Source organism: Branchiostoma floridae, chromosome 12 (genome assembly GCF_000003815.2).
Source record: "Branchiostoma floridae strain S238N-H82 chromosome 12, Bfl_VNyyK, whole genome shotgun sequence".
Taxonomy (NCBI): Eukaryota; Metazoa; Chordata; class Leptocardii; order Amphioxiformes; family Branchiostomatidae; genus Branchiostoma; species Branchiostoma floridae.
Genome location: NC_049990.1, coordinates 1,909,075 through 1,919,537, shown reverse-complemented (window position 1 = coordinate 1,919,537; position 10,463 = coordinate 1,909,075). Strand labels below are relative to the sequence as shown.

The following is a 10,463-nucleotide window of genomic DNA, read 5'->3' as shown; positions in this document are numbered from 1 at the left end:
CGTAAACAAACTTTGGGGCCCTTCAGGAGTTTATGGATGGTCTTTCTTTTTGCAAAATAATAGGGTTATAGTCGTAAAAACGAAAGTAGATATATTTAGGTGTATTAATAATTGTAGAGTCATTTCTGTATTGTTTATTGGTGTAAAAACGGCCGTCTTACTTATATGCAGGGCGCAGTTAATATATGCACGGCATACTGTAAACCCCTTTGTCCGCCCCCGCCATTCCAACATCTGGTGTTCATCATGGCGTGTACCACATTTCACGGGGAGGTTCAGTAACTGATGCTTGGAGTTGGACGTATTTTCAAATTTAGCGTTTTCTCTTTGAACATTCAGGGACAACGTGTAAGTTCTGTAACAAAAATCTGCCGATTTCGGTGAAGTTTGACCGAGTAATTTTCACTCATTTTTACCGAGAAATTGCTAAGAATTTGGGAGATTCTCCATTTCGTAATTTTCCCTTTTTTTTAATGTGGAGGACCACATCTACATCTACATAGGATACCCCCAAATGACCCCGCGAGGGGCAAAAGTAGGGGGGGGGGGAGCTGAGGCTCCCGGGTTAGGGCGGGCAGGCCGCCTGCCTGGCACGGAAGTGCTCAACGTTGGGAGCGCTTACAACCGTGCCAGGCAGGGCATTCCACTCGGGAATTGTGCGTGGGAAAAAAGACTGTTTGTAGATATCGGTGCGTGCAAATATGTGTTGATATTTGAAGTCGTGACTACCCCGGGTGCGCCCTTGGGCAGGCTTCAGAATATTGCTGGCGTCTATGTTAATATTATTGTTGACTACTTTATAGAAAAAGGTGAGGCGGGCGTTCCTCCTCCTTTCGGAGAGAGGGCGCCACTGCAGGTCTGAAAGCATTTGTGTCACGCTGCTAGTCTGCCGGTAGTCATTTAGGGTCACTCGGGCTGCCCTGCGCTGGACGGCCTCCACCGCCTGTATCCCTTTGTTGGTGTACGGGTCCCAGACGATGGCACTATATTCCAAGTGAGGCCGTACCAGCGCTTTGTAACAAGTGGCCTTGACCCTAGATGGACAATGGGTCAAGTTGCGCCGAATGACTCCTAGGACCTTACCAGCTTTGCTAGTGGCGTGGTTGATATGGGTGTCCCACCGCAAATCGTCGGACAGTTGTACTCCAAGATAGGGGTGGGACTTAACACCGGTAAGGGCTTCTCCACAGAGGGAGTACTGAGTTATGATGGGGTGCTTTTTACGGGTGATATGGAGGATGTGACATTTAGAGGGGTTGAACGACATGAGCCAACGATTTTGCCATTCTGTTAGCGCATCGAGGTCAGACTGCAGCCCTTGTGCGTCAGAAGGCTTGCTGATAGTTCGATAAATCAAGCAATCGTCAGCAAACAGTCGAACATGTGAGTCTACGGAATCGGGTAGGTCATTAATGTAGAGCAGGAATAGCAGAGGGCCTAACACAGTACCCTGCGGAACTCCAGAGGTGACCTTGACAGCTTTAGATGTTCCACCGTCAAAGACAACCCTCTGGGTTCTCTCCGTAGGGAAGGCCCTAAGCCAAGACTGAAGGAGGCCAGAAATACCATAGTGCTCGAGCTTGCTCAGCAGACGTTCGTGTGGCACAGTATCGAATGCTTTGCTAAAGTCAAGCACCGCGGCATCGACCTGTTTGTTCTGGTCCATGTTCTTGGCCAGGTCTTGGAGGGTAAGCACCAGCTGGCTCTCGCAGGACAGACCCTTCCTGAAACCGTGTTGCGCAGGGGACAGAATGCCATGAGCGTCTAGATGTTTCATCATGTGGCTGTGCACGATGTGTTCGAGCACTTTACCACAGACCGATGTCAGAGACACCGGCCTATAGTTTGATGGCAAGGTTCTGTCCCCCTTTTTGAAGATTGGAGCGATGTTAGCTGTTCTCCAATCTTCAGGAACATCTCCCGTGGATATTGACTGGGAGAATATGACCTGTAATATTGGCGCAATTTGTTCGGCTACGGTCTTCAGGAGGCGAGGTGGTAATCCGTCTGGTCCTGTGGCCTTGCTGGGGTTAAGACAGGAGAGCTGTTTGGCTACCCCCTCCACTGTGATGTTAAGGGAGGGGATAGTTGGAGCTTTGGGTTCGCCAAGGGTAGGAACGGTGGTCTTATCCTCCCTGGTAAACACTGACTCAAACTGGGCCCCCAGTGCATCAGCCTTTTCTTTGGGGTCAGATGTTAGCACCCCCTGATGTCTTAGGGCGGACGCACCAGTAGAGTCTTGTCTGATGGATTTGACATAGCTCCAAAAGGCTTTGGGATTATCCTCGATGTTAGACTCCAGGTAATTGGAGACATAATCCCTATGGGCCTTCCTAACTCTCTGCTTAACACCCTTCCTACACCTCTTGAACTTTGCCCAGGCTTCATTGGAGTTGGATCTCCTAGCCTTGGAAAAAGTCCTTGAAGAATAGTTAGCAACATTGAGTTTATTCGGAACCACATTTAGCTTAATAAAGTCAACGCTACGGGAGCGGTACGGCATGTAGCATCAGAAATCACCCTGCTTTGTGTTTATCCTATTGTTATGCTCGTAAACAAAATAGATGTTTCGTTCGCATACGTTAAGTCGATTAAAACCCCTTTTTAAAATAAAAACGTGAAGAAAGACCGCTACATTGTATAATAGTATCTATCTAAAGCGTCAGACTGCTACATTTCAGAATTTCATGCAGATCCCCGAAGTATGCGATATGACGAATTGCAATTAGTTGGCTAATGTATATTACTGTATATCCAAAGCGTCAGGCCATGTTCTTGCCAGTGCATTTGAGCTGCGTTTGCTGTGATTTGCTGTTATTTCTGTCGGAATTTGGTAATCTCCACGCAGATTTTATGGTGTGATATGCTGAAGAAGTGTAGCCGGCCTAGGAGTATGCATTTCCCACTTCCCTCTTGGAGATCACGAGGCAGAATTCTTTTCGTTGCTTCCATTTTCCATGAAAATTGTGCTACTGTGCTAAAGATAAACCACACTTTCGCCCCTCACCACGCCTTACGGAAAAATTTATGCATTGCGGTCATTTGCGGACCAAATAGCTACGGATGAAACATTTCTAACTTGTCTTGAAAGTTCATCTGTGTTGGTAGAAGTCATTCTTGAAATAGTTGAACTGTAATTTCCAACACCAAAATTGGACTCACCCAAATTTTCGACTGCACAGCACAAGTCTTTGTCAAGGAATGAACAATCCACTGCTGTCGTGACGTCACGTTATGCAGATAGAACACGTGACTCAGTAAGCAGTGGATTATAGGTTGAAGGAAGTCTATGGCGCCCATCGTCTCTGTTCGGGGATGGTTGTAAAGCTCTGATGTAGATGGCTTGTTCATTGTTCATTCCTTGACAAAGACTGATGCTGTGCAGTCAAAAATTTGGTTGAGTCCAATTTTGGTGTTGGAAATTACAGTTCAACTATTTCAAGAATCATTTCTAACTTGATCGTTCCTGTTGTCTCTACAGAAGTTGCACTAGATCTAAGAGGATGTCAACAACAAGCAGTGTCCAGAGTTTGGGTGACGTCAGGAGAAAGGTGAAAAGGGATTCTTCTGTGCGATCTACCAAAGAGGAGAAATGCCACAGGTGTGAGGAGTGCAGCAAGCAGTTCAGTCGGCTGGATGATCTAAGGAGGCATATGCGGACTCACACAGGGGAGAAACCTTACCAGTGTGAGGAGTGCAACAGGCAGTTTAGTCAGCTGGGACATCTGAAGACTCACATGCGAACTCACACAGGTGAGAAACCCTACAGGTGTGAGGAGTGCAGCAAGCAGTTTCGTCAGCGGGGTGTTTTGAAGAAACACATGCGAACTCACACAGGGGAGAAACCCTACAGGTGTGAGGAGTGCATTAGGCAGTTCAGTCAACTTGAGCATCTGAAGAGTCACATACGGACTCACACAGGGGAGAAGCCCTACAGGTGTGAGGAGTGCAGCATGAGGTTCAGAGAGCTGATTCAGCTGAAGACACACAAACGGACTCACACAGGGGAGAAGCCCTACAAGTGTGAGGAGTGCAGCAGGCAGTTCAGTCAGCCTGGGAGTCTGAAAAGTCACATGCGCACTCACACAGCGGAGAAACCCTACAGGTGTGAGGAGTGCAGCAGGCAGTTTAGTCAGCTGTGTAATCTGAAGAAACACATGCGGACTCACACAGGTGAGAAACCCTACAATTGTGAGAAGTGCAGCAGGCAGTTCAATGAGCTGGGTGCTCTGAAGACTCACATGCGGACTCACACAGGGGAGAAACCGTACAAGTGTGAGGAGTGCAGCAGGCAGTTCAGTGAGCTAGGTGCTCTGAAAAGACACATTCGTACTCACACAGGGGAGAAACCCTACAAGTGTGAGGAGTGCAGCAGGCAGTTCAATGAGCTTGGTAATCTTAAGAAACACATGCGGACTCACACAGGGGAGAAACCCTAAAGGTGTGACAGGCAGTTTAGTCGGCAGTATGTCGGCATCCTTACATCTTTTCAGTCGGCAGTACAGTCTAAAGAAACACATGGAAACTCACAAATGATCTTGTACAAGTTTGAGGGAGCTAAGTTAGCATTTCATTCAGCTTGGCCATCTTAGCAGGCACAAGGTTACTCACACTGGTGAGAAACAGGTGTGAGGAGTACTAATAAAGCCAGCAGGTGGGAAACTGAATCAGATCCGACAGTTTTGTCAGCGGTTCAACCGTTGGACCTGAAAAGTTACATGCACTGACACGTAGTCCATTCAGCTCGTGTTTTTTGAGGCGCCAGCCTTTCCTGTTATGTGGTTCAGTTCAGTTAGCCATAGTATTCTATCATTTGGTTTCCAAGATGTAAGTTTTGTTGGATGTGTATCATGTTCAAGTTCATTTCCTGTTTCGTAACTTCTATGGAATTTTGTAGACCTTTTTTATTGTTTCGTAGCAAACTTTAAGTTAATTGCAACTAGCTCGTTTTGGTATCTGTATTTACATATTCACATACAGTTGTGAGGTATGTCTACAAGGAAAAAAGTGTAATTTTGTTTGCTGTTTTGCAATTCCTTTAAAGGTACACAGTAGATCGTGTTTGATGGATTGCTCACGGAGTAGAACTTAACATAGTTTTTTTGTTGTTAATAGAACGTAACATTTACTTTGTAACTAATGTAGTAATTAACACTTATTTGTAAGGTAGAACTAGAACGTAACATTGAAGATTGTTTTTGTACCTTCATCGACATTTAATGAACAGTACTAAGTCAATGTCTAAAGAAGCAGATTAGTGAACTTTTATTTTCCTTTTCTCCTAGGAATAGTATCTCTAGCTATGTTCCGTAACTTTTTAGATTTTAGACTTGCAGTTAGATGGGAAAACAGTAGACCAATAGAGGTGTTAATAGTCTTGTAGTATAAGTTCACTTTACTTATTATTAAGTTCACTTTACTTCTTATTAATATTTATCTTTGTTGTTGATTTCAATAGTTTGTATTGATCCATTTTGTTAAAAGTTACGCCAGTTTTGTTAAAAGTTGTTTCAAATAAATAGTTGAAACCATGCATGTAGTTTTTATTTCACCTGGAATTTATAAGTACATGAGAAATATGGGAAATTCACATCTACTTATGACCCAACCAAAGATTCCAACCAAAAGAACATGGGGTATTTGGCAAACGAGATACCAAGACCGGAGGTCCTGCTGCAGTGTGTTTGACGTGGTATTGGGAAACTAAAATGATTAGATAATCGGCATCCAATGACTTTGAGTTTCAGTGTTAAATAAAGACAAACAATCTCTGTACCATGGTCCAGCCAATACCCGATATCACAGAGCCGGTGTGTGGCTAGAATCTTTAATGTGCGTCCACGCTACAACAATTATTAGAGTAATACAGTGGGCTCTGCATTCAGCTAAGCAGAGGTTTGGCTCCGGCTTTGATCATGGGAAAAAATATTATTTTCAGGACACAAAGAAAGGGGGGACAAAATAGAAAACCTAACAAAAAACGCCTAGGAATACGTCAAAAACAGTTGAGCCGAACCTCTGCTTGAAAAATGCAATATCGCGACATATGGCCTCCTTCGGTCAATATTGACCATTATAAAATCCTAATTAATATCAGCCCTACAACATCGACTGTGGCTGAACAGTCCGAGAATGACAGTCCCTGCCACATATCGCGACAACCGTTGAGTAATCAGGAGAGGGTGTCTGACCCCTGACAGGAGAATACTTCCGGGTCATCGCCACCGCGGCTTCCTGTTTACTCGAAGTGGCGAGGTCGACAGGGTCCGGAAAAGTTCCCGTCCTTCCGAAGCAAAAAACACAACTTTCGCGGCTTTAGAGACAACCTACTGGTGTTTCTGTGCAAGACTAGGGTTCAAGTTTGTTCAGGTAAGACGATCGGTTCTGTTTTGACTCTAAAATGTCTGTAGATCTGACAGAAAACTGAATAATTTGAAGCGTGTCGTGATTTTGGTAGGGGTCCCGTCAACTGTCTTCTGTGGGTGCTAAAAAATGGACCAAAGTCTGCAGAAGGAATTGATACACACGTTTCTTTGAAGCGCTTTGCTGTTTTTCGCAACTGAAAATTTGGGTGAAATTTTCCATCAATGTTTATGCGAATAAGAAGACGGAAAATAACGTAAACAAAATTCTTGGGCCCTTGAGGGGTTTATAGGTGATTTCTTTAAGCAAGGATCAAGGAGAAAGGTTGAAGACAAGGTAAACAAATTTTGAGGCCGTCTAAGGGTTTATAGATGATCATTCTTTTATGATTCTTTTGTTGATAATAGTTTGAACTGTTTTACCGGTATACAGACCGCAGTTGATACATGTACGTCCGCCCCTGGACCGAAATCTTCCAGCCGTTTCTGACACCTGGTGTTCATTATAGCGTGTTCCACATTTTACGGGGAGGTTCAGTAACTGATGCTTGGGTGTGTTTTCAAATTTAGAGTTTTCTCTTTGCACATTCGGGGACAACTTGTAATTTCTGTAACAAACAAAAAATCCAAAATCCGTTTTTGGTGAAGTTTGACCGAGTAATTTCACACATTTTACCGAGAAATTGCTACAAATTCGGGAGAATCTCCATTTCTTTGTTTTCACTGTACTGTAGGAAGGGGTACGGCGTGTAGCGTCAGAAATCGCCAACTTTGTGTTTATCCTATTGTCATGCTCGTAAACAATTGCGCAGTTTCAGTTTCTTTCGCGTACGTTAATCAGATTGAATACCTTTTTAAAAATAAAAACGCGAAGAAAGTCCGCTACATTGTACAAATGCATATCCAAAGCGCCAGACCAGTCATTTCGCCCCCCCCCCCCATTGCTGTTATTTGCCTTGATTACTGTCCGAATTCGGTATTCTTAAAGCAGATGCGATAATATCTTTTATATCATACATGTGACGCGAAATCGTTCGATACGGGTGTTCCGGACCGTGTGATACAAAGCCGTATCACACAGGCTTCGAAGTTAGCCTCCATATAGCAGGCTCTCTATTGCGCCGGCAGTCAGAAAACGCCAGCGACCCAGTACAAAAAGAAATGGCCAGCAAAAGTGTACTATGAGGCAAAAAAGGCCATAGAGAGCCTGCTATGGAGGCCACTTCGAAGTTGCATCACACACGTTCCCATCGAATAATTTGAAATACTCTAGATCTGAACACGCCGAGTGTAGCGCGGTCGAAAATTCGAATACCTAAGTCGGACGTCGGAACATTGCAGTTGCAGCAGTTTTTGTTCGAGAGCAGCAAATTTTCTCAACTTCTGGTGTATTTTTAATCAAAATATGTGTTTTCTCAGGTTGCCATGATACATAAAATATAACACGGCGTCGCGGGTCGGGCTGATACCTAGGGTTATACGGAATACACCGTGTTGTATTCTATACATACTGACTGACTGGAGGAGTGTAACCGGCCCTCTTGGAGCTTACGAGGGAGAATTCTTTTCGTTGCCTTTTTTTCTAAGAAAATTTTGCTCCTGTGGCAAAGACAAACCTTACTTCCGCCCCTCACCACGCCTTACTGAAAATTTTATGCCTTGGGGACAAAACAGCTATGGATGAAACATTTCTAACATGACCATTCCTATTGTCTCTACAGAAAGCTCAACAGATCTAGGAGGATGTCGGCAACAAGCAGTGCCAAGAGTTTGGGTGACGTCAGCAGAAAGGCGAAAAGGGATTCTTCTGAGCGATCTGTCAGAGAGGAGAAACGCTTCAGATGTGAGGAGTGCAACAAGCAGTTCGGTAAGCTGTGTAATCTGAAGGCTCACATGCGGACTCACACAGGGGAGAAACCCTACAAGTGTGAGGAGTGCAGCAGGCAGTTCAGTCAGCTGGGTGCTCTGAAGAGTCACATGCGGACTCACACAGGGGAGAAACCCTACACGTGTGAGGAGTGCAGCAGGCAGTTCAGTCAGCTGGGTGCTCTGAAGAGTCACGTGCGGACTCACACAGGAGAGAAACCCTACAAGTGTGAAGAGTGCAGCAGGCAGTTCAGTCAACCTGGTCATCTTGAGGAACATATGCGAACTCACACAGGTGAGAAGCCTTACAGGTGTGAGGAGTGCAGCAGGCAGTTCAGTAAGCTTGGTAATCTGAATGCTCACATGCGTACTCACACAGGTGAGAAACCCTACAGTTGTGAGGAGTGCAGCAGGCAGTTCACTTTGTTCCATCATCTAAAGGCACACATGCGGACTCACACAGGTGAAAAACCCTATAAGTGTGAGGAGTGCAGCAGGCACTTCAGCGAGCTCGGGGATCTGAAGAAGCACATGCGGACTCACACTGGGGAAAAACCCTACAGGTGTGAGGAGTGCAGCAGGCAGTTTAGTGAGCTTGGTAGTCTGAAGACTCACATGCGGACTCACACAGGTGAGAAACCCTACAAGTGTGAGGAGTGCAGCAAGCAGTTCAGCCGGCAGTACAGACTAAAGAAACACATGGAAACTCACAAATGAACTTGAACAAGTGTGAGGGAGTTAAGTTAGCATTTCAGTCAGTAATTTGCACTGGAAGACTCACACAGGTGAGAGACAGGTGTGAGGAGTACTAATGTAGCCAGCAGGTGGGGAAGTGAATCAGATCTGACAGTTTACTCAGCGGTTGACCCTGAAAAGTTACATGCACTGACATGTTGTCAGTAAAGCAAGTTCAGTTCGTGTCTTTGAGACGCCAGCCATTTCTGTTGTAGGATTCATTAATTTTGATCCCATGTAAATGGTGAAGTTAAGTTACCCGTTGTATTCTAGAATTTAGTTTCCAAGATGGCAGTTTTGTTGCATGTGTACTATATTTAGATTCATTCCTGTTTTGTAACTGCTATGATGGAATATTGTAGATGTTGTTAGAACTGTTTCATATCAAACTAGAAGTCAACTATTGTAGATCTTGTTTTGGTAGTTTCGTAGCAAACTAGAAGTTAACTAGAACTAACATGTTTTAGTATATTTGTTTACATATTCACATACATTAGCGAGGTATGTTTACAAGGAGAAGTAGAAGTTTGCTGTTTTGCAATTCCTGTAAAGGTGCATAGTTTGCTAATGAAGTAGCCTTTTGTAAATAGAACGTAACATTTATTTTGTAACAAAGCTAGAAACTATCACTGATTTGTAAAGTAGAACTAGAACTTAACATTGAAGATTGTTTTTGTACCTTCATCGACATTAATTAAACAGTAGCAAGTCAATGTCTAAAGATAAAGAGTGGTGAACGTGTTATTTTCCTTTTCTCCTAGGAATAGTATCTCTAGCTATGTTCCGTAATGTTATAGATTTTAGACTTGCAGTTTAGATGGGAGAACAGTAGACCTAAAGAGGTGTTTATAATTTTGTAAGACAAGTTATTTTCCATTTTAGTTACTATATTTGTTGTTTATTGGGATACTTTATATAGAACGATAGAGCAACAGAGGTGTTAATACTGTTGTAGGATAAGTTCACTTTACTTATTAATATCTATCTTCGTTGTTGATTTTAGTAGTTTGTATTGATCCATTTTGTTAAAAAGTTGTTTCAAATAAACAGTTCGAACCATGCATGTAGTTTTTCTTTCACATTGAATTTGTTACTACATGAGAAACGTGAGAAATTTCTCATTTACTTGTCATCAGCTCCTGTTGTTTTAGTTGCAGGAGCTAAAAGACCGCAGAAAGGTACTAAGGCCAATGTAATCTACAGACTCAAATGTGAAGAACCCAACTGCACCAACACATACATTGGTGAGACTAGCCGGCCACTAAAGGCAAGGTACAAAGAACATTGCAAACCCAGCGCCAATAGCTACTCTGCTATTTTCAACCACCTAGAACACGACCAAGGACACTCCTTCAACCTCCAATCAACCGATATCCTAGACCGCGAAGCCCGCTGGTTTGAACGGGGAGTTAGAGAGGCCATATATGATAGAATATACATACAGAAAAGAAAAGGGGGGCTACGTGTGGAACTTTCCGGCACTTGGGACATACAACCCCA

The 10,463-nt window shown here is 43.9% G+C and overlaps 2 protein-coding genes across 2 annotated transcripts in view; both read left to right on the top strand.

The window, feature by feature from the left end:
- The window catches only part of LOC118427815 (zinc finger protein 678-like), a 161,529-nt gene that overhangs the window by 52,718 nt on the left and 98,348 nt on the right, over positions 1-10,463 (top strand). The window lies entirely within an intron of this gene.
- Positions 6,314-10,463, top strand: part of LOC118427944 (zinc finger protein 234-like) — a 10,309-nt gene continuing 6,159 nt past the window's right edge. Inside the window, exons 1-2 of the mRNA XM_035837911.1 lie at positions 6,314-6,369; positions 8,084-8,943. Coding sequence (XP_035693804.1) covers positions 8,106-8,943 — 838 coding nt within the window. The 5' untranslated portion in view covers positions 6,314-6,369; positions 8,084-8,105. The remainder of the gene's footprint in view (positions 6,370-8,083; positions 8,944-10,463) is intronic.